Source organism: Gossypium hirsutum, chromosome A02 (genome assembly GCF_007990345.1).
Source record: "Gossypium hirsutum isolate 1008001.06 chromosome A02, Gossypium_hirsutum_v2.1, whole genome shotgun sequence".
NCBI classification, from domain to species: domain Eukaryota; kingdom Viridiplantae; phylum Streptophyta; class Magnoliopsida; order Malvales; family Malvaceae; genus Gossypium; species Gossypium hirsutum.
Genome location: NC_053425.1, coordinates 4,455,844 through 4,477,520, shown reverse-complemented (window position 1 = coordinate 4,477,520; position 21,677 = coordinate 4,455,844). Strand labels below are relative to the sequence as shown.

At 31.8% G+C, this 21,677-nt stretch overlaps 1 protein-coding gene across 6 annotated transcripts; it reads right to left on the bottom strand.

The window, feature by feature from the left end:
- Positions 1-7,071: 7,071 nt before the first annotated feature.
- On the bottom strand, positions 7,072-15,836 carry LOC107940179 (TNF receptor-associated factor homolog 1b). Of its 6 annotated transcripts, none has more exons than XM_016873604.2 (13): positions 15,678-15,836; positions 14,963-15,170; positions 14,331-14,442; positions 14,006-14,094; positions 13,839-13,907; positions 13,635-13,764; positions 12,912-13,070; positions 12,193-12,541; positions 11,764-11,876; positions 9,884-10,031; positions 9,122-9,597; positions 8,834-9,038; positions 7,072-8,714 (listed from the first exon to the last, which is right to left on the bottom strand). In XM_016873604.2, exons 2-13 carry the CDS (start codon positions 15,123-15,125, stop codon positions 7,335-7,337), a joined length of 3,393 nt encoding a protein of 1,130 aa, XP_016729093.1. In that variant the 5' UTR covers positions 15,126-15,170; positions 15,678-15,836; the 3' UTR covers positions 7,072-7,334. The 6 variants fall into 6 exon arrangements, with proteins under 6 accessions (XP_016729093.1, XP_040945183.1, XP_040945185.1 ...); XM_041089249.1 differs by having other exon boundaries at positions 14,966-15,170; XM_041089251.1 differs by having other exon boundaries at positions 7,072-7,635; positions 7,754-8,714; positions 14,963-15,831.
- Between the last annotated feature and the right edge of the window lie 5,841 nt (positions 15,837-21,677).

Genomic DNA, 21,677 nt, shown 5'->3' with positions numbered 1-21,677 from the left:
TAAAATTATATTTCGACTCTTTAAAAATTTATAGGCATAACGATAAATTTAGCCCTTAATGTTTACATATTTAGTTAATTTGGCTCTCATTCTTTTTTATGCTAAATTTAACCCTCAAATTATTAAAAAGAGTCAGATTTGACCATTAACCTTTCAAAAAGAGTTGAATTGTTGTTTTTTAATTGAAATACTAGCCAAAACATTAAGTTTTTAAACATGATAACTTGCATGGCAATCTACATGTACTTCATGTTAATTTTTTGAATTTTTATGAATTATTTATATATTTTTTATTTTTGAATATTTTTATAATTTTAAATTTTTTTGTTGACGTGGCATATAAGAGAAATAATGTCATGCCAGCATGAAGTATACATAGATTGCTAAGTAGGTTGCAATTTCAACATCGTTATAAATTAATGTTTTAATCAGCATTTTTACTAAAAAAAAAGATTCTACTCTTTTTAAAAGATTAAAGGTCAAATTTAACTAAATATTAATAATTACTAAATTAAAAAAATTAGCATTAAAGACTACATTTATCTGTCAAATTTATTAGTTTAGTTTTGATTAAAAAAAATTGACAATAGGTGAAAACTTCTTTAAATTTAATGTTGTGGAATCAAATGGGGAAATTGACAATTTGGCTGAGAGTGGACTTAGTAGAAGCGGTCTCTTCCTCTTCTTTTATGATTCCGGGGGTGAGAAGCTAATCTCTTTTTGGGTAGTTGAAATTTTTTTTTAAAGATAAATTCATTAATTCATGAATGGAATCATTCAATTTAGGGAAAATAATAATAAACACTCATTATAAATGGTGAAAGACAAGCTCCATCAACACCATAAAAGCTTTAACCTTAGTATCAAGAACATTATGACACGTTAATAATTAACTTTATCACAACTTAAGCTTAACATATCTGGAGTGATTGTAAGCACCTAATACGATAAGGAAATCAGCCTCAGATGGTACAAAGCGACAAACGAAAATCGACAAAAGAATTGAGCATTCAGCAAACTAGAGAGGACGACAACAAAATCGTCCTTAAAATCACTTGTGAACTAAGATTACATGCATAAACTAGACTAAAAAAGTACTACAACAGCAAAAAAAACTTCTAAAATTGAAGACTTGTTAAACAATGGAAAAACAAACAAAAAACATATAAAACTTAAGACAACACGAGTCCAAATCGACTTATGAAATCATTTATTATTCTGAAATACTCTCAAACAGATTAAGAAGTTTACAAATAGTCACCCATTTTCCAAGGAAAGCTACTGGTGGCCGGTGGAGTTTAGTGAACGACAGGCACCGTCATCTGTCCATCGCAACTTATGAAGACAACAAAGATATCCATAAAATAGATCTGCAAACTGAAAAAAAAAAAGAGAAGACATGTTTAATAAATGAGAAGAATAAAGAAAAAAAAGGTTGATGGAAGGGGGAAAAGGCGGGTGATAGCCAACTCAAAGGCTGACACTACCGTTGGGCAAAATTGGGTGCTTAATTTATTTTTTATTCTCTATATCTGTTTTATGATTTATATTCAGATTTTGTAGTGATTATCCCTCTTAATAATGAACATACCTTACCAATGCATTTGACACTTGTTGATCTTTTTAGGTGCTCAATGATAAAAAAATAAAATAATGTAGGGACATTTTGTTTTCTTTATTTATAAATTCTTCTTTTACTTTTTAAAAAAAATGTCAAAACATTTTTTTATCAAATTTGTGTGGATTTATTTTGAGGATTATTACCAGTTTGTTATTGAAGTCAAATTGCAACAATCACATAAAATAAGGATGAAATCAAAGACCTTCACTTCAATTCAAGTTGCTTTATTTAAAAGATCAAATCTTAAACCAGATTGATATTAATTAAGAAAATCCCACTTATTATGAGGATAATTGAAAACTTCTTTACTTGATTTGTTTAGGTTAATGGTATGTTTTGGGGGAGTAATTCAAATTATTTTATTGAGTGCGAATTTTGTAAGTAATTTGAATTGAGTCAATTAATTTATATCTAATATTTCAGGAAAAAGTCAAATGAGCAATTAATACCAACACTGTTACCAGTCTAAGAAAATATGAGTTTGAACGTGTTGAAGTGTGATTGTATGACGTGGTGATTAAAGCTGTTGTTAAATACCTATTTAACATAATTTTAATTATTTAAAAAATTGAACCAATTTAAGAATAAAAAATGAATTTAAGTTGACAAGCATTGCAGTCAAAGAAAAACAGCCCACAAAATAAGGCAAGACTCAAAAAGTTCAAACACAAAATTAAAAATCCCCTAATTCATGAATATTTTCAGCACACAATTTTAATTAATCCAAATCGAAACTATTAGCTCTCATCTTAGTCAGATTCCACTCTTATAAGGAAGCATGCATGTGCATGTGACCCACAATCCACAACCTCAGCCATTAACAAATAAATATTATTATATTCTATTTTATTGGTTTTCTTCCACTTTCTTGGTAAACAAACACAAACTTTAGTCATTGAACAAGAACACGAGAGCATTAATTTTTGAGAGAGAACCCTTTTTTATTCTTTAAAAATGAAAATTTTATTGCTTTATAACCCTTTGAAGATGTACAAAACAAATTGAATCCATTGCATTCCAATAAACAAACATTACTATACATATTAAATCCAAATTCAATTGAAATAAAGAATGTTATAAATAGTAATAAAGCTATAATTTTCAGGACCTGAAAATTTTTTGGTCCAAAATCATCGTTCTCTAGAATTCAATTGGCAAATAAAACCCTAGCTTCAAGTTTTTGATCCCAATAAAGCATTCAATCGAGCAGCATTTATCAAGGTTGTAGATGAAACGAATGCTTATCACGAAATATTAATCATGGAGAGAGCTGAATCGTGACATAAGAATTTTTGTTCGGTTCCAATAGCTTCATTTCTGATTAGTGGCAACACCGAATTGAAGCGTCGGAAGCGGATAAGCTGTGGGACGAGGAAAGGTAGCAGCGTAATGCATTTCGTTCAATTGACACGGTGGTCCACCTCTACCGGGAATATTGGTGCAAGAGGATCTCTCTGATGGAGGAACCGGGCCCTTTTGAAGAGACTGTAAATCAAGTTTCCTGTTCACTAACATAGTTTCTTCATGCAATAATCTAGTGCCACTAATTGCATGAAATTGTAAAACAAAAAGAAAAAGAGATGCCAAAGCAATAATGAGAACTCTCATTGCTTTTTTTGGGGTGCGTATATAATTTACAAAGCTATAAACTATGAAACATTTCATGTAGGTGTGATGGGTATTTATAGTAGAATTCTAGGCTTATAGGATATGGATATAAGGCCAAAGAAAATTTGTTTTCGTATTTATCTTTTGAAAGATTTTGACTGTTGAATTCATGGTTTTTTATTAATTGAATCTTTTCAAATAAAAAAAATTAATTTTTTGAATGGGTCATAAGGAAAAGGGAAAGGTGGCTGCCTAGACTTGAACAGCAAGGATTTTGCTTTCATGCATTTGTCTAATTAATTATGGGACAGAAATGAAGGGAGGAACTTTTATTTTAAGGAGTCAATATAAAATTGTAAAATTTTAAAGTTAAAAATTTTGTGTCATTATTAATTTTTTGGAAGGGTCAAAAATGAATTTTAATTTTCATTCATTCAAAAGCTCAAAAGATCAAATTGAATAATGTAATTTTTGAAAAGGGTTAAATGTTGAAAAATTGATGTTATGGAGTTGAAATAATGGAATTTCGAAATTATTTGAAAAGGTTATTCAATGGAATTCACAGTCAATGTTAAAAGTATATATTAATTAAAACATAATTTTTTTAAAAGAAAAAGTCTTGAAATATTTTTTAGTAGTTTTCACCAATTCGTTTAGTCAAACAGACTTTCATGTCACGGGTTTAGGAAGTTTCATGGGAATGCAGAAATTAATTGCATTTTACTAAAGGGTTAATCCCACCAAAAGCTTTCACATTAACCTTGTAACTTGTAAATTGGTTTCTAATTTTTTTTTTGTTGAATAAAAAAATGAGATAAATGAACAAAAGCATCCGCAGCTTTATCATGTTTAAAAAAAATCAATCAACTCTCTAATTACACCTGTTATTCTCTGCATACCATCAATCTCAACAGAAAATATTTTAGTTAAACAATCAACAACTTGATTTCTCTCCCTAGGGACATGCCTAATTATTCAATGTTTTTTGTACTGGAATATATGTTTAATTTGTCGAATCAAGGCCGAATTTGATACCCCAAATAGACATCTTGAATAGCACTAACAGCCTCCAAGCAATCTGTCTAAATTAAAGCTTTAACATACCACTTTTCTTATAACAAGAGTGAACTATTCTAAATACTCCAAAGTTCAACATTAAAGACCGAACAAACACCTAAATTAAGATTAAACCTGACAATCTAGTCTCCAACCTGATCTCACGCTACACCACCAGCGGATGCGTATCTTATACTCACATTCACTACCCCATCAATATGTAAGAAAACACAAATACCTGACAAAGATTGAACCTGAGTTCCAATGCACCTACTAAACATCATAGTCATACATACATTCAAAAATTGCCTAGCCCAACATTAGTCATATCAAAAATTAGTTTCTAAATTTTAAAACGTTTTAATTAAGTTTTTAAAGCATTAATATTCTATCAATTAAATTTTTAGGTTAATTAAATCATCAATTTAAGTGTTAAATGTTTACGATTTGACATTGAGCATATTAAAAAATCACACACACACATTAACCAAATTATAAACATTTATGTACTTACCATATGAACTACTTTGATTAACACGTTAAAAAAGTATATTTATGTTTTTAACACATTAAATTTAGACTATCCTTGTAAGAGGTATACACATATTTACAATTTAATTTACGTGTTTTGAAGATGTTAAACATCATATTTGAATTGACATTTAGCTAACAGTTAAATTGGTGAAAGGATTTGATTGAATATGATATCGATACTTCACAGATTGGATAAAATATTTTAAAATCTAGATTATAATTTGGGGATGTATGATGAGATTAACCCTAAACTGCATCCCACATATATCATCATCTCTTTCTTTGGGCTGCTGCTGATAAAAACCAAAGAAAATTTTATCACATAAGAAACAACACGAGCTTCATATATATTTTTTAAACAATAAGAAATGAAAATAATCAATAGTTGCAAAGATAGACCAAAACCCAAACAAATAATAAAGAAGATTAATTCTTCAATGCTTTTGGTTTCCAAAAGGCTTAACAATGCTTTTAGTTCATCTACTTTTCCAACATTTGAAATTTTAATTTTAATTTTATTTCTTTTTCTTATGAGAAAAATTGTTTTCATATTTACCTGTCGAAAGATTTGGACTACTTAATTCATGGTTTTCTATTAATTGAATTTTTTCAAAATAAAAATAAAAAATTATTCTTTTGAATGGGTCATAAGAAAGAAAAGGCAGAGGTGGCTGCTTAGACTTAAATACCAAGGATTTTGCTTTCATGCATTCTTGTCTCGGATAGGGACAAAATCAATAATTTTTTTAAGGGGTAGAGATAAAATTATGAAATTTTGGAAGTTGTGTTAAAAAAGTTTTCAATTATATTATTAATTTTTTTGGAGGGGCTAAAAATGGAAATTTTCCATTCATTCAATAGCGAAAAGGATTAAATTGAATGATTCAATTTTTTAAAGGAGCTAAAGAGAACTTTTTTTTCCTAGTTAACCAAAGGGGGGCAAGGCAATTTGAAAGATGATGTCATGTAGTTGAAATAACTGAAGTTGGGATTATTTGATAAGTAAAAGATATTCAATGGTACTCATAGTCAATGTTAAAAAGTATATATTAATTAAAATTAAAATATAAAATTATTTTTAAAATAAAAAATAAGTCTTGAAATTAATAGCATTTGGTTTCTTTACAACATTTACGTCTTTTTGTAGTTTTCACCCATTAATTCGTATGAAGTCAGTATAAATTGACATGTAAGTTTATCATATTTAATATTTTAATATTTTTATTAAAAACAATAATTTAATTCTTTGAAAGATCGATAGTTAAATTCGATTTTTTTTATAAAAAGTTAATAGATAAATTTAACTGAAAAATATAATAATTAAATTGATAAATGATAAAAACGTTAAAGGCTAAATTTGTCATTAAACCTTAAGAAAACTAAATAATTTTTTTCTTAAAAAATGTAGTTAAATAAACTAAAAGGTTAATTCCACAAAAGTTTTCAAGTTATCTCTGTAACATGAACTCTAAACTTCAAATCATTTTAATTGATTTGTCAATGTATAAAGTATTGTATTAATCATATCTTTCCATCAACACAACCGTCAATTCAAGCGTTAAATGTCGTTTTTGATCTAATATTGTGCATATTAAAAAAAAAGCATACACACAAACCAAATAATAAATACTTATGTACCTACCGCATGAACAATTTTGAGATAACGTATTAAAAAAACATACAACACCAACAATTTTTAAGACTATGTTTTAACACATCAAATCCAAACTGTCCATGTAATAAGAACATATGTATTTATAATTTGATCTGCATGTTTTAAATATACTCGACATGAACTAACATTCATCTAAGCTAATAGGTTGATGCTAAGGCTTAACTGGATATAATACATATACTTTGAGGACTTCATGAAACACTTCAAAATTTAGAGACCAATTTAAAATCTAGATTATAATTTGAGGATGTACTATAAAATTAACCCTAAACGAAAATTTATCCCGTAAGAAACAACACAAGCTTCATATATATATATTCCACTAACAAATGAAAGTAATCAGTAGTTGCAAAGATAGATCACAACCCAAACAGAAGATTTAATCTTCAATCTTCTGGTTCACTAATGCTTTCGGTCCATGTATTCTTTGATCAAATAAAAATTGTCGACTATGGCTATGGAAAATTCTCTCTTAAAAGAACATAAACCACTGAACTAAGCTCCGAATTCTAGGGTTCTTATTTTTACTTTTGTATGGAAGAATCTGAGAAAATCTTATCTGGAAAAGCACTGCATATAAAAACACTGTCAAATCATTTTAACATTCAGTTGATGCTGAGTTGGAATGGGAAACCGAAACCATAAAATCTGAGCCAAAGCTTCATTTCTAACAAAAACTAGAAATGCTTGATGCAAAGAGAGCAATAACACTCTTTACAATATGTTCTTTTTCCCTATGCGAAGATTACAAAATCACTCCAAATCTAAGACCCAACAAACACGTTATTACATCAAATAGGTAACAATCGAATTTGTGGGCGAACTCCGTATTTACCTTTTTCATTGTCCATTTGAAGGTCGGAATACTGTTGCATACCCGTTGAAACCACATGCCAGATTAGGATACTCGGCATTGTAGTACGGGTAACTGTTGCCATTTGTGTTTCTCATCCGAAGTAAAGATAAATCGGATGAGGCCATCGGCCATTGAGTTTGAACGAGTCCATCGATTTGTCCGTTGGCGTAAGGTTGGAGGTTTGTTTGGGGAGTAGATTCCCTCGGTGTATCAATATGGTTGCCTGATGAGCTCTTAAAACTGTGCTGGAGCCCATCATCATCATAGCTCCGTGCTTGTTCAAACCTGCATGAGCCACATGACGATCCCATCTCACCTGACATGCCCAAATTGGATGGAAAAGAAAAATGGCTGCTTAATAAATGTGACCCATTGCTAAGAGCATGGAAGCCTCCAGTCCTACCTATGCTCCCAACGTTGTGTTCCTCATCAAGCAAGTCATTGATGATATCAAGATGTGGAAACTCGTCTGCCAAGACACATTGGCTCTGACGTCCAGATGTACAGGATGGAAACTCATTTGAGAAGTGTTCTCGGGATCCATTATACACAGACTTATACAAGTTAAGATTTTGGCTCTCACTAAGCGATGAAGAATGATCCAAGTGCATACTTCTAGTGCCATCCCTTTGAGATTTGTCCATCCACTGGGATGCATTCGGCATGATATTCCTATCTACCATGCCAAAAGGAAAGTCTGATTGAACAGAATTTGGCTCTATCCTATCGGAGCTCTGAGGTATATACACTGGTGTAGATACCGAGGGAGGTGTTTGCGAGTATACTGGCAATGGGTTGACCCCTGAGCTAGGGGAGTTAGGATGAGTAAAATCAGATGAACTAGAAGCAACATGATTACCCATTGTGGCATTTCTATAAGATTGAGGAACATAACTAGTAGCTGCGGATGAGTCGGGACCTAAACAGCCAGATGTACTAGTTGTGTGAGCAATCAAAGGAGTTGCTTGAACCAAAGAAACAACAGGAGCAGTTGGCCTGGGAGCAGGAACTAGAGGAGCACTGGATGGCCTAGACACCATAGATTCTTGTGGGGTCGTAGCTTTTTCAGTAGGTTTCAAAGTTGCAGGCTTCTGAGTCTCGGACTTCAATAAACTATTCATTTGGAATGATGTGCTAGAAGGTGCAGGTTGATCACTCCGTTGTAGGCTATTTGATGATGTCTTCCTAACTGGTATAGAACCTACACTGCCAGTACTCCTGTATTCTGACCTGAACTGAGCAGTAGGTGGCGGACTTCTGGGAGGGATTCTTGGAGAGGATGGTATAGCAGTCGTCTTCTCTTTAGGTCTTTCCAAATCAACTGGATCTTGAATGATTGGCTTCTTTTGTAGCAAAACTTCTTCCTATTACATTGACAAGATAAATATCAACCATGTAGTTGATAAAGCTAGAAAGCAGTACAATTGTAAAGTAACACAAAAGTTAAAAGCTTAATGAGAACATAAATATATAAATACACCACCTTTCTAACAGCATTCCGCTCAACCCACTTTCTTTGAACTGATAATGATGGAATGGTAGCCTCAGACACGGTTTCGCCAGCCTTACTACTTTGAGAAACATCATTTCGGTCCCCAGCCTCTAATGCAGGACAAGAAGAAGGATTACCAAATTCTTTAATCAAAATATTGCCATCACTTGATGTTTTACTTTGATGGTTCTTTCCCCTACAAATTTGAAGTGCCAGATGAGATAAATACCTTGTCTTATTATTTTTTAAGCATGGAAAGAAAGCTATGCAACACTTTACCTGCTTGGTGATTTTTTGTTGTGGTTGTTTGAAAATGAGTTCCCTTTATAGGGCCCGTTCATAACTGCTGATGATAATGAGTCTGTTAAACACATTGATGAACTATCTTCCAATATAGATGGGCTTTTCTTATCAGCTACTCCATTTTGTACACAAGATAGTCCACTTATGCCACTCCTACTGGATTCTATGGGAGGATGAATTTCTAAAGTATCTGTATCACAATTGACAGGACTAGCCTCTTTGTCTACTGAGTCGTGCGGAAAAACTTCAATGGCGCCATCAACTGAGTCAGAGACATCAGAAACATCACCTAGAACATCAGCCTTTTCACACACTGGTTGTTGGTCCACCATCATAGAGGCTTCCTTCCCATACTCAGGCTGGCCTTCTTGGTGCTTTTCCTGAATTGCCACAATAGCCTTCTCTTCCCTCCCCTTATCTTTGCTTTTCCGATTATTCCGCTTTTGCTTAGCCTGCAGTATGAAACAGAGGAAAATGTGATGCATTCAGAGCATGAAGAAAAACTTTACAAATTTATTGTCCACCCTAAGTAAAATGCATATATATATGTGCATATATACATACATTTACATGCTTGAAATTGCTTCCAAACGTAAATCAAAGGATTGTTCTGATAAGCACCAGAAAAAAAATAGAATTCGAAAAATTTTGTTTGGCTCAAGTGGTCAAAGGAGAGTGTTTATTCTGATATCTGCTTCAACCATTAAAAAAAATGAAAAAGAGCAAAAGGATTTATACCTGTTTTTTCTTTGACTTTTTCTCCTTCTCAGATGCTCCTTGTTTAGCCTGCTGCTCACTTTCAGCCAGCAATGCAGCTTCTTCACGGATGAGTTCTTCTTGCCTTCTCAAAGCAATAGCCTCCTGATAGGCAACTTCTATTTTGTTGCTGTATGTAAGAAAAAAAAATTTAGGGCATATACGGGTACAGATGAGGAAGTACCAAGTATCATCCATTAATATTCCTTGGAGATTGCAAAACAGAAGTTCTAATCACTGAAAATTAAAAAAACGAACTTTCCAATAAGCTGACATAAAAAGGTAATAAAATCATGACCAACTACACCACCACCTAACTTTGTGCACATAAACCATCAGAAAATAAAATAATGCCCTATTTCTAGAGAGAGCTATTCTAACCAGTAATTTTATAAGATAATATATTGCCCTTTCCCACTGAAAGAGAATATACAGTGGTACTAAAGCACTGAGTATCCTGGATAGCGTTTTCAGGTGACCAAACACATCATGCAGATATAGAGATGACCTGTGATAGAATGTAAAATCCCAAGTCCCAATGAAAAAGTTACAACATTGATTACATAAGAGAACTGCATGGTAAACTAAATTCTAAAGCAATAGCTGACAAATATATAATAAGGAACCATAATGATTTTTTGTCAGCATTAAGAAAATCCTAAGTAGAACATCAGTAACTGCTCAAACCAAATTTACAACAAGGTGATTCCTATTAAGGGTTAATATATAAATTGTCCCCTGACTATTCCACTTTCCAAGACTTGGTACCTATAGAAAAAATAAGTAGTGTAAGATTAGGTATTGAAAGTTGAAACTATACTTCTATAAACCACATTAGTCCAACACTTATGGTTTAATGGAATGTCATTCTTTTACCAATAAAAACACGACACATGGTAACTTCTACAGATCAATACTTTAGAAATTTAAACCCTAAACCTTAAAAAAAATAATATCCTTTTTTGGATTTAAAATATTTTATTTTCAAAAAAATGGAGAGAGAGAAGTGAGAGGGAGCCACCAGCAACTGACCAGCCCTTCTTCCACTCCACCCTTTCCATTCTTCCTCATTTCTCATTTTCCAGATTTCCCTTCTTTTGTACTTTCTCACCCTGCCACTGATCTAGCCAGCCAAGGTAGCTCAACAGCCAGGTAATCCTTCCTTTCTCTTCCTCTTCTCTTCCTTCTCTTTCCAGATTATTTATTTCCAATTAAAATTCTATTTTATATTTTATTTTAAAGATTAGAAACAAATTGCTAACGTGGAATTAACTTTGACACTGGACAATATTGATCGATCAGTCCATGTCAGCATTTATGTAAGACAATGGGTAATTTAGCTGATGGAACACAGATTCAAGTACCTAATTGTAATTTTTCCTTTAGGTACCAAATCATGAAAAGGGGTATACTTCAAGGGCCAGTTTACATATTAACCCTTCTATAATTAAAAAACAATAATTTAAAATTTGCAATTCTATGAATAAGAAAATGTCTTGGAAAAAGTAGAAGGAAAAAGATCCATCGAAGTTATACAGCAGATCTTATCAAATATTTGCCCTCCTTTTGCTACTTTAAAACTGTCCAGCGTCCACAGAAATTAATTTTACTGTACATTCAAAAAACTTTCAAGCGCATAAAAAACATTTTTCTCTTTCTCTTATGATTTCCACAAACCAAATGGAGCAACTTATTCAGCAGATAATAATACATAACACTCCCTAGAGTCCATTATTTGATAAGAGAAACAAAAAAACATTAAATCCATGTGCATGAATTACGTGTATATATATAGTGGGAAATCCTAGTAACAAGGACAGATGCCAGTATTAGTTGAATGCAAAGTCATAAAAATATGGCACCTGAAAATATGAGCTAGAACAAATATTTCCACTGTCCTGCGACCTAATTCTGTAAGACGCCTTTCATCACGTTCAATTGAATCCTTGTTGAGATCCTCTCCAGAATTTCCATCCTACATAAATGAAAAGACTGAATAAAACGCTATTTTCATACCCTCAAAAAGATCAAATTAATATACAGGGAATGCTTTGTTTATTGATGTAAAAAACAAAAACTTTCATCTTCCCCAGAGAAGCACACGGGAACGTCATTAGCCTATAGGGAAGAGAAAGAATCAATTCTCATTGAAACTAAGAAAGAAATCATGTGCGCGAATAGAAGTAAAAAATTCCACTAAATATGTTTTCAATAATCTAAAACAGACTTAAAATGGAACCCATGTAATGTTCTTACTCATTATACCCTATCATCAATATTCAGAAGCTTACCTTTGTTCGGTTTTGAGGACCTTTCTCATCTTTTGGAGGTAGTGGTTCCAAAGTAGCTCGCTCTAGGAGTAGTAGCACATCATCCACTAACAAAAACATATCTTTTTTAATATGAACAATTGGAGCTGGCATTTCTTCAGCATCAAATACTTTTGACTTCACTTTCTTGCTCTTGCTCTGGCCTTTTAGAGCCTTCAATCCACTATAAAGTGAATCCATTACCAATGTAGATGTCACTTCTTTCTCTGTAAAAAAGTGCTTCACAACTACTTTCAAAATCACATCTGTTTTCTCCTTGGACATTCCATGCCTGGTATTTTGGTCAATCCCCAACCAGAAGGCACGGAAGCTGCAACAGTTGCAAACAATTGGTTGGAGAAAACAGGCAACAAAAGGACTTAAGGTGATGACGAGAAGCAAAATCACCAAATATATGCCATTAACACATGAAGAGCCTAAACAAAAATTCACTAAGTCAAATATTATCAGGGCCACCTTTGATAACGTATGAAGGAATTTGAAGCTAAAAGAACAAAGATGACAGTTTAAGCAGAAAACCAGGCAATGGTAATAGAAAGAAACCAATTCATAAGAAAGCCCTGTAAAAGAAATGCACATTCAAACATACCTTTCAAAAACAAATGTGGCACAAAATTAAAACTCCTATCCAGTGTTGTACATGTGTAATGTGTCATTAAAGCACTGTGCAATGCATTTACCTTAACCACCTAGCTTTGTCCTCTATCAACCTCCCTAGCATTTGTCGTCTCTCATCCAAAAAACGGCGACAAATTTGCTCTACATTTGTCAAATATACTCTAACAAGTTCTCTTCTATACCGACAATCAAGGCAACGGAAAGGGTGGTCTGCTTTCTCCCTACAAATCCAAAACAAAATATTAAATTTGCTTATCAAGATGAAAGAAAAAACCTAAATCAGGTGTACAAAATTAACACAATGCATCAACTTGACTGTAACATACCATAATGACATAATTCCAAATTAAAGAAACAACTCTATGCAAGGAACCTTCTCTAATCATAATGACATCATTACTAAGCCAACTTTATCATAAAGAGCCAAAGATAGCTTCTTTTTTTTTTTTTGATAGATAATTGGTAGGACTTAGCGATAAGCCATAAAGGCTATCTAATAACAGTATGAAAGGAATAGTCATGAAAGCATTGTATGAATCACTACAGGCAAAAGTTTGCTTACCATAAATCTATGTTACTCAGACTTAGGTATGAGTGTCGGATACAAGTATGTGTCTAATACGGATATGTTTAATTGTTTTTTAAGTTTTCCATGCATTTGGACGGCTCTTGGAGACTCATATCCCTATATCCATGTCCAAATATATGTCAAATACTAGTGCCTGATACAGGCATGTCAAGACAAATGAAGAGTTGGAGCAATATAGTCATTAATTACTGATTACTTGATAACTTGAACTTGAGCTTTTATGATAAGTGTGTCAGATTCTATGAATCCATCATAAACTTTTGACAGCTCCATAAACTTTTTCCATCCCCAATCATGCTCTTTCTTCCAGAATCGATGTAAAGTATCTGCAATCCAACAACAAGTTACACACGGTTCACAATCTGTATTAGCACCATTAAAAAATTTTGAGCCAACAAACCTGAATATTTTGATTTCTTTGGATCTTTATTCACGACAGCTATCGTAAACTGCGCAAAATGACCCCAACCTGTCTTAGAATAGAAGTGAAGATCCCTATAAGTACAACAACTAAATAGAAGATAAATGATGATAAACCCAATTTCTAGTTTACAGATAATATCAAACCCGGAAGAAGTTTGTCATGATTAGCAACACAGAGAAACAGCGAGAGATGGTTGCAAACATCACAGCCTTGTGGATAAATTAAAATGTACCTGTAAACCATGGTAAATGGATAAAAAGAAACTAGTGAATTTGCCATGCTAAAAAGACATGTTTCTTTCTACCAACAATATAAAGTTAAAAGATTTATCTATTTGTGTGCGCGAGAACATATAAACCACATAACATTCCAATATGATATAAAAGAATAAGAATTCTAGAATGACAACTATGGATTTGACCAAGCAAAATAGAAACATAACAACCAAAATGATTTGAAACCCCATACCACTTGTAGCTGCCAACTTCAAACGCATTACTGCGAAGTTCTCGTTTGTTAATTTGTGAAAAATTCTCTATCTTCCATGTATACTTTCCATATAATTCAGAAGGTTTCAGCCCTATAATAGAATTAAACTCACCTTTAGAAGTTTAGAAAATAAGAAACAGTTTATACTTAAATTGACAATACAAAAAACTAATGGCTAAAAGTACTTCTTGAAGTAACTGCTAGCTCAGTTTAATCTGTGCTTTTAAAAAACTCAAAAAGTCTTGAGCAAGCATCATCCAAGTTAGTATATTCACCTCTCTTTTATAAAATTACGTACATGTTTCAACAAACCTAATCCACCAATTGAAATTATGATACTAAGTAATTTATAAACACTGGAGAATCCTCAGTCCGGTCCCTATATCTAGACAAAAGGATGCAATGGATTACCTAAAATTGAATGCAAGCCAATTTTTTAACCATGCAAGTCCAAGATTTTTAATCTCTAGGTTTATATATAAAGGTTACAAGTTTCGATGTAAGACATGGATAGACTTTATAACGGCAGAGAATAAACATACAACATACAAACTCATATTCAAAGGAATAAAGAGCATTGAACCGAACATGAAAGGGATTCAAAAGCACACCACCATCGTCGTCATCATCAGAGTCCCAGAAAGGGGGTGAGGTTGAAGGTGTTCCATTTTCAACCTGCTCGGAAGACCGCCACTCTACCAAAGCTTCCCCTGATCTTGATACCCCCTCCACAGACCTTCCCACTCCAAACTCCTCAGTTGAAACCCCACCCATTTTGGTACATTAAAACTAATTCGCACACTCCTTGAATGCCACTTGCTACACAATCCAAAACCGAGATAAGAAACCACTCACTTTCAAACACCATTTAGGCATCAAATGCCCCCTACCCATTTTTTTCACCAAAGCACCCTAAAACCCAAAATTAAAACTACAATTATATCAAATTCTTACGTCCGTTTACAATTAAAATCACCAAAATTACTGGAAAACCAACTGAAAGTTCTTCAAATTTCAAAAAAAATGTATATTTAAAATACAAAATTAAAATTAGACAGAATCAACGACTACAATCAATCAAATTAAAATACAAAATCAACAAAAAGACTAATTAAAAATCTTAATAAAATCAATAATCTTAGCTAAAAACGAACCAAACAGAATCTTATGAATCAACTCATACGACCCAAATTAATAAATCATCCAAATAAGACCCAATTAACCCCCTAAATAGAAATCAAAGATCAATGGATTGAAAACTCCACAAATAAAAGAAAATTCAAAATGACTCGGACGTCATGTAAAGATAGAACGGTGAAAACGAACCTAAAAATGGAAAAATCAATAGAGATGTTTATTTCGGTTCAAATAGAGGGTATGACACAACTCTACTGATAGAGAAAAAGAAAGCAGAAAAAAGAGCAAACAGCATGATAGAGAAAAGAGTTTTTTTTTTCTTTTTTCTTTTTAAAGGTGAATCATGAAAAAAATGAAAGGTTATTAATATTAGAGTTGTTGAAGGATTGAGTTAGGCCAGGTTTGAGTCAGGTACAAATAAAATTTTAGGTTGGTTTTTAGGTTTGGGTCTGATTTAGTCTGAAAATGGAACTTAATATTTTGTCTATTTTTATCCAGATAAAAATGTTAAAACTTGAGTTCAGCTCATTCGTATTAATTTTTTATATTATTTATTATATAAATTTTAAAATATATATAATACGTTAAAAATATTAAAAAAAACAAGAGTTACACAATATCTAAACAATAATAACAAATAGTAACAATATAATAATGAAAAATAACAATTAAATAGCAACAAAAAAAGAGTAAATAAACAACAAGAAAAGTAACAGTTTTTTTTTGCATATTCGGGTCTGGCTAGACAAAAGATCCTACTAAATTGAATTGGGTCCATGAATCTAAAAAACAGTGAGAATTTTTAATCTCTCAATATCTCTCTCAATTAGAAAATCTAAGATTTTAATTGATGTCCTCTCATTGATTCTTCCTAAATTGCATTGATTTATCCTAAAGATTTCATTTTAATTGGAATTTGGTTATTCACCATGTACGAGGATCCCCGCTAAGCATCCATGGCCAAATGAGGCCCGACCCGTTTTCTAAATAGGTCTTATTTTTTTGCCCAAGCCTATTTTTTAAACTTATATTTTTATCTAAATCCTCTAATTTTTCAGATGAGCCTTAGCTCAGCCCATGAACAGATATAGTTTACATAAACTACATTGATTATATATTTCTACATAACCTATAATTAAAAATATCATATAACTTTTTTTTCACTCTTTTTCTTTAAAAATGTTCTGGTTCTTTTAAAAAAAATCTTACTCCATCTCTTACCTCTAAAAGTATAGGTGATTTTAATTTTAGTTTTTTTACTTTTAATCGTGTTTTGATTAATATAGGAAATTTGTTGAGATAAAAGTGTCGCCATATTCATTGAGAAACTTCTAAATAATGAGGAGAACAATTCATTTGAGACTTAGTATTTTATACATTATTGTTGTGATGGGTCTCTTAGATCCTCTAATCATGATTTTTTGGTTGTTCGAAGTTCGTTATTAAATTAATTTCTAATGATGGTGGACTAAGATGCAAGTTTCGTCGATTTAAATAAGATAATGCATTTATATTTTATTTCAAAAAAAATTAGTGATATAGTTACCATCAATTTGTCTATCTACTCTATTGAGTTTATTTTGTAGACAATAGCATTTGTGCATCAATTGGGGCTTATTTGTAGGCAATGACATTTATGCATTAGTTTGTAGTGCCTGATTTATTGTTTGTACTATATATCATATATTTATATCTATTGTTCATGATTCTTATGATGTATTAGTCTGCAGTTTAACTAATCAGAATATACATATTTACATATGATGTAACTTAAACCTTGAACATTAAAATTTTTAAAATAACAATCTTACCTTTAAACCAAAACCCATTAACTATGTAATTTTCTTATTCAACTAATATGACTCTTGCGAAATAAAATAAAATCAATGTGACAAAACATTAAAAATAAAAATAAAGTATTTTATTACATGATATATCTTACCCACTACCAAAACAAATTGGTTAATATATCAAAAACTTTTTAAGTTTTAAAATATGACACTCCATAATTATTTATAAAATAGATTGATTTTGATATATGTACTAATCTCACCACTCACTATTTTTTTTATACAAGGAACAAAGATAATTGAAACACAAACACACATATAATAAAGTAATCTAAAGTTGATTATGTAATAATGTACAAACCAAGTTACTGTTTGATATTTTATATGTTATACCATACGTCAACGATGATAATAGAATTTATCGTAAAGTAATAAAAAATAAAAAATAAGAAATATAAGAACACGCAAATTTTACGTGAAAAATCTTTATCGGAAAAAAATCACGGGCAGGAGAGGAGAAATTCACTAATGTTGAAAAATAACAATATAAAAGGTTTTCGACTACACACGTTTTAAGGGTTAAACAACCTTTTTTATATATATATAATTAATGTATAATAGAAGAAGTATAGTCTTATACGAAATTCACACAACTGAGCTAAAGATTCTCAATTTTGCCTCTCTATTTTATTTCTTTAACAAGCGAGTTACACCTCAAGCTTTTCAAATCGGATCAAACCGAATATAGGCTATACAACTCTAACAATGTCATCCCAAAAAAAGTGTTTCATCTTTTTCGTTGCACCATTTTACGTTGTGTAGCTGCCTCTTTAAGATATTGATGCCACCCATGATAGAATTATACCACCAATGATTATCAACTTAGGAGCTGTACTATTGTCATGATTGAAATTTTCATGAATGATTCTTTTATAATACGATGTTTTGACGAGGATAGTTAAAATAGCAATTGGGTTACTTCTATTCCTTCTAAGGAAAATGTTGTAAGTATTGGCACTCATACCTCATCAGAATGCTTGTATGGCAGCTCACTTAAGGGTGGAGTGATAATTCAAGGTGACCTAGCCATTACGAGGTTAGAATTTTCTTTTTAACCTGACCTCATCATGTGCATGGCGAGATCATGCCTTTGATATGTACCAATTCTCTTCTAATCAAAGTTCAAGGCTTAATTAAATTGAGTTGATGATCATCCTCCGATATTGATTCAACTTATCACAGTTTAATTAGTATCTTAATTATAGTATTTGGTACCGTATTGATACTGACCATATCAGTTAAGATTTGGATGTTTTAGTCATTCCAATGTGTTGCGGTCCATTTTGATCAATAGCGGTTTGTATCAATGTATACCGACTTAATTAATTAGTAATTTTACTTTTTCTTTAAACTTTTTATTTTAAGTTATGTCAAATGAGATCTGATATTTCATTTAATAGTTAAATTAATGGTTTTAATAATAGAAGGATTCACTACACCAAAACAGGCTTTTAGCGGCGTTTTTAGCGGCGTTTGGATAAAAAACGCCACTAATGATCGATCATTAGCGGCGCATTACGGAAAACGCCACTAAAAATAAGCATTAGCGGCATTTTTGAGAAAGCGCCGCAAAAAACCTAAGCCCAACGACGTCGTTTCTCGAGCTTTCGGGGATTTAGAGGCGTTTATAAGAAAGCGCCGCTAATGCTCAGGGCTTTAGCGACATTTTTGGGAAGCACCGCAAAAAACCTAAGCCCAACGACGTCGTTTTCTGAGCTTTCAGGGATTTAGCGGCGTTTTTAAGAAAGCGCCGCTAATGCTCGGGGTTTTAGCGGCATTTTTGGGAAAGCGCCGCAAAAAAACCTAAGCCCAACGACGCCGTTTTTTAAGCTTTCGGGGATTTAGCGGCGTTTTTAAGTAAGCGCCGCTAATGCCTAGGACTTTAGCGGCGTTTTTCGTAAAGCGCCGCTAATGCCCAGGGCTTTAGCGGCATTTTTGGAAAAGCGCCGCAAAAAAACCTAAGCTCAACGACGCCGTTTTCTGAGCTTTCGGGGATTTTGCGGCGTTTTTTGAAAAGCGCCGCTAAAATTTTTTTATCTTAATTGGTTTATTCATATTAAATAAAATTCAATTTATTTCTAATTGAATATTTAAAATCTTCAGAAAAAAATTATGACATGTAGAAATAATTTGAAATAAAACACATGGAAAATTTAAAATATTATTATTTAAAATAATTGTAAAAGAGATAATAATTAAATTGTTTAGGGTTTTTGGTTTAGGGTATATGATTTATTTAAGATTTAAGGCCGGTTTAGGAGTTCATATTTTATGGTTTAGGGAGTATGGGTTTAGGGATTATGGATTAGGGGTTGGGATTTAAGGTTTAGGGGTTAGAGGGTTAGGGGTTTAGGGATTAAAAGTTAGGGATTCAGGGGTCGAGTTAGAGTTTTGGGTTTAGATTAATTATTTTTTAATTTATATTTTAAATATGTTCTTATATAATTGTAAAAGAGATAATAATAAATTTGTTTAGGGTTTTTAGTTTAGGGTATATGGTTAATTTAAAATTTAAAGCCGATTTAGGAGTTCATATTTTAAGGTTTAGGGAGTATGGATTTAGGGGTTATGAATTAGGGATTATTGTTTAAGGGTTGAGATTTAAGGTTTAGGGGTTAGGGGTTAGATGTTAGGGGTTAAGAGTTAGGGATTTAAGGTTTAGGGATTCAGGGGTCGAGTTAAGATTTTGAGTTTATATTAATTATTTTTTTAATTTATATTTTAAATATTTCTTATATAATTGTAAAATAGATAATAATAATAAATTAATGCTTTTATATTTAAAAAAATGTAATCTAAACCATTTGATATATTTAAATTAGTTTAAATAGAATTAATAAATAAGTTTAAAAAAGTAATAGATTGATATGAATATTTATGTATAATTATTTATTTTGGAGAGGACCAAATTATAAGAAAAAAATACAAAAATAAAAATGATATGGATATATAGGCAATTATTTAATTTAGATAATTCTAACTTAATAATTAATTACAACCATTTTATCATTTGTTTTCTTATTAAAATATACAATATTTATTTTGAGAGTACTTTTTATTTTATTTTATAAAAAATCAATTTATAAAAAATAAAATAAAAAATTTTTAGCATAGCAAAACGGTGTCATTTTGTTCAAAATGAAATAGCTTAAAAAACGCCGCAAAAAATAAATCAACTTATAAAAAAATAAAAAATTTTATAATAGCAAAACGGCGCCGTTTGTTCAAAATGAAAAAAATTTGCGGCGCTTTATAAGAAGCGCCGCTAAAGGTAAGCAATAGCGGCGTTTTTTATAGAAAACGCTGCAAAAAATAAATCAATTTATAAAAAAATAAAAAAATTTTAGAATAGCAAAACGGCGTCGTTTTGTTCAAAATGAAAAAATTTGCGGCGCTTTATAAGAAGCGCCGCTAAAGGTAAGTAATAGCGGCGTTTTTATAAAAACGCCGCAAAGCAAAACGGCGTCGTTTTGTTCAAAATGAAAAATTTTTGCGGCGCTTTATAAGAAGCGCCGCTAAAGGTAAGCAATAGCGGCGTTTTTATAGAAAACGCCGCAAAAAATAAATCAATTTATAAAAAAAATTTAGAATAGCAAAACGGCGTCGTTTTGTTCAAAATGAAAAAATTTTGCGGAAGGTAAGCAATAGTGGCGTTTTCTATAAAAACGCCGCAAAAAATAAATCAATTTATAAAAAAATAAAAAAAAATTTAAAATAGCAAAACGGCGTCGTTTTGTTCAAAATGAAAAAAATTTGCGGCGCTTTATAAGAAGCGCCGCTAAAGGTAATCAATAGCGGCGTTTTCTATAAAAACGCCGCAAAAAATAAATCAATTTATAAAAAAATAAAAAAATTTAGAATAGCAAAACGGCGTCGTTTTGTTCAAAATAAAAAATTTTGTGGCGCTTCTTATAAAGCGCCGCTAAAGGTAAGCAATAGCGGCGTTTTCTAAAAAAACGCCGCAAAAAATAAATCAATTTATAAAAAATTTCCCAAAATTTTTACGCGTTTTTATCCCAAAATTTCCCCCTGAAACCCCTAAAGTTTCCCCCCTAAAATTGGTATCCTCAAAACACCTGAGTGTTTCTCTCTTCTGCCACCGTCTTCATCACCATCTTCCCCTCTCTCCCTCTATTTGCATTTCAAATGAAATATTCTTTTTTCCCCCTTCTTTTTTCGATTCCCCCCATCCCCAGAAATCTCCCTAAATCGATTCCCTAGAAACCGACTCCCCAGTAATGCTTAGCCTTTTTATTTTGTTCCCTTGGTGATGGAGTTTGCATTTTATTGTTTATTAACCTGATAGGATTTTTGCTTTTTCTGCAATTGCTACTGGATT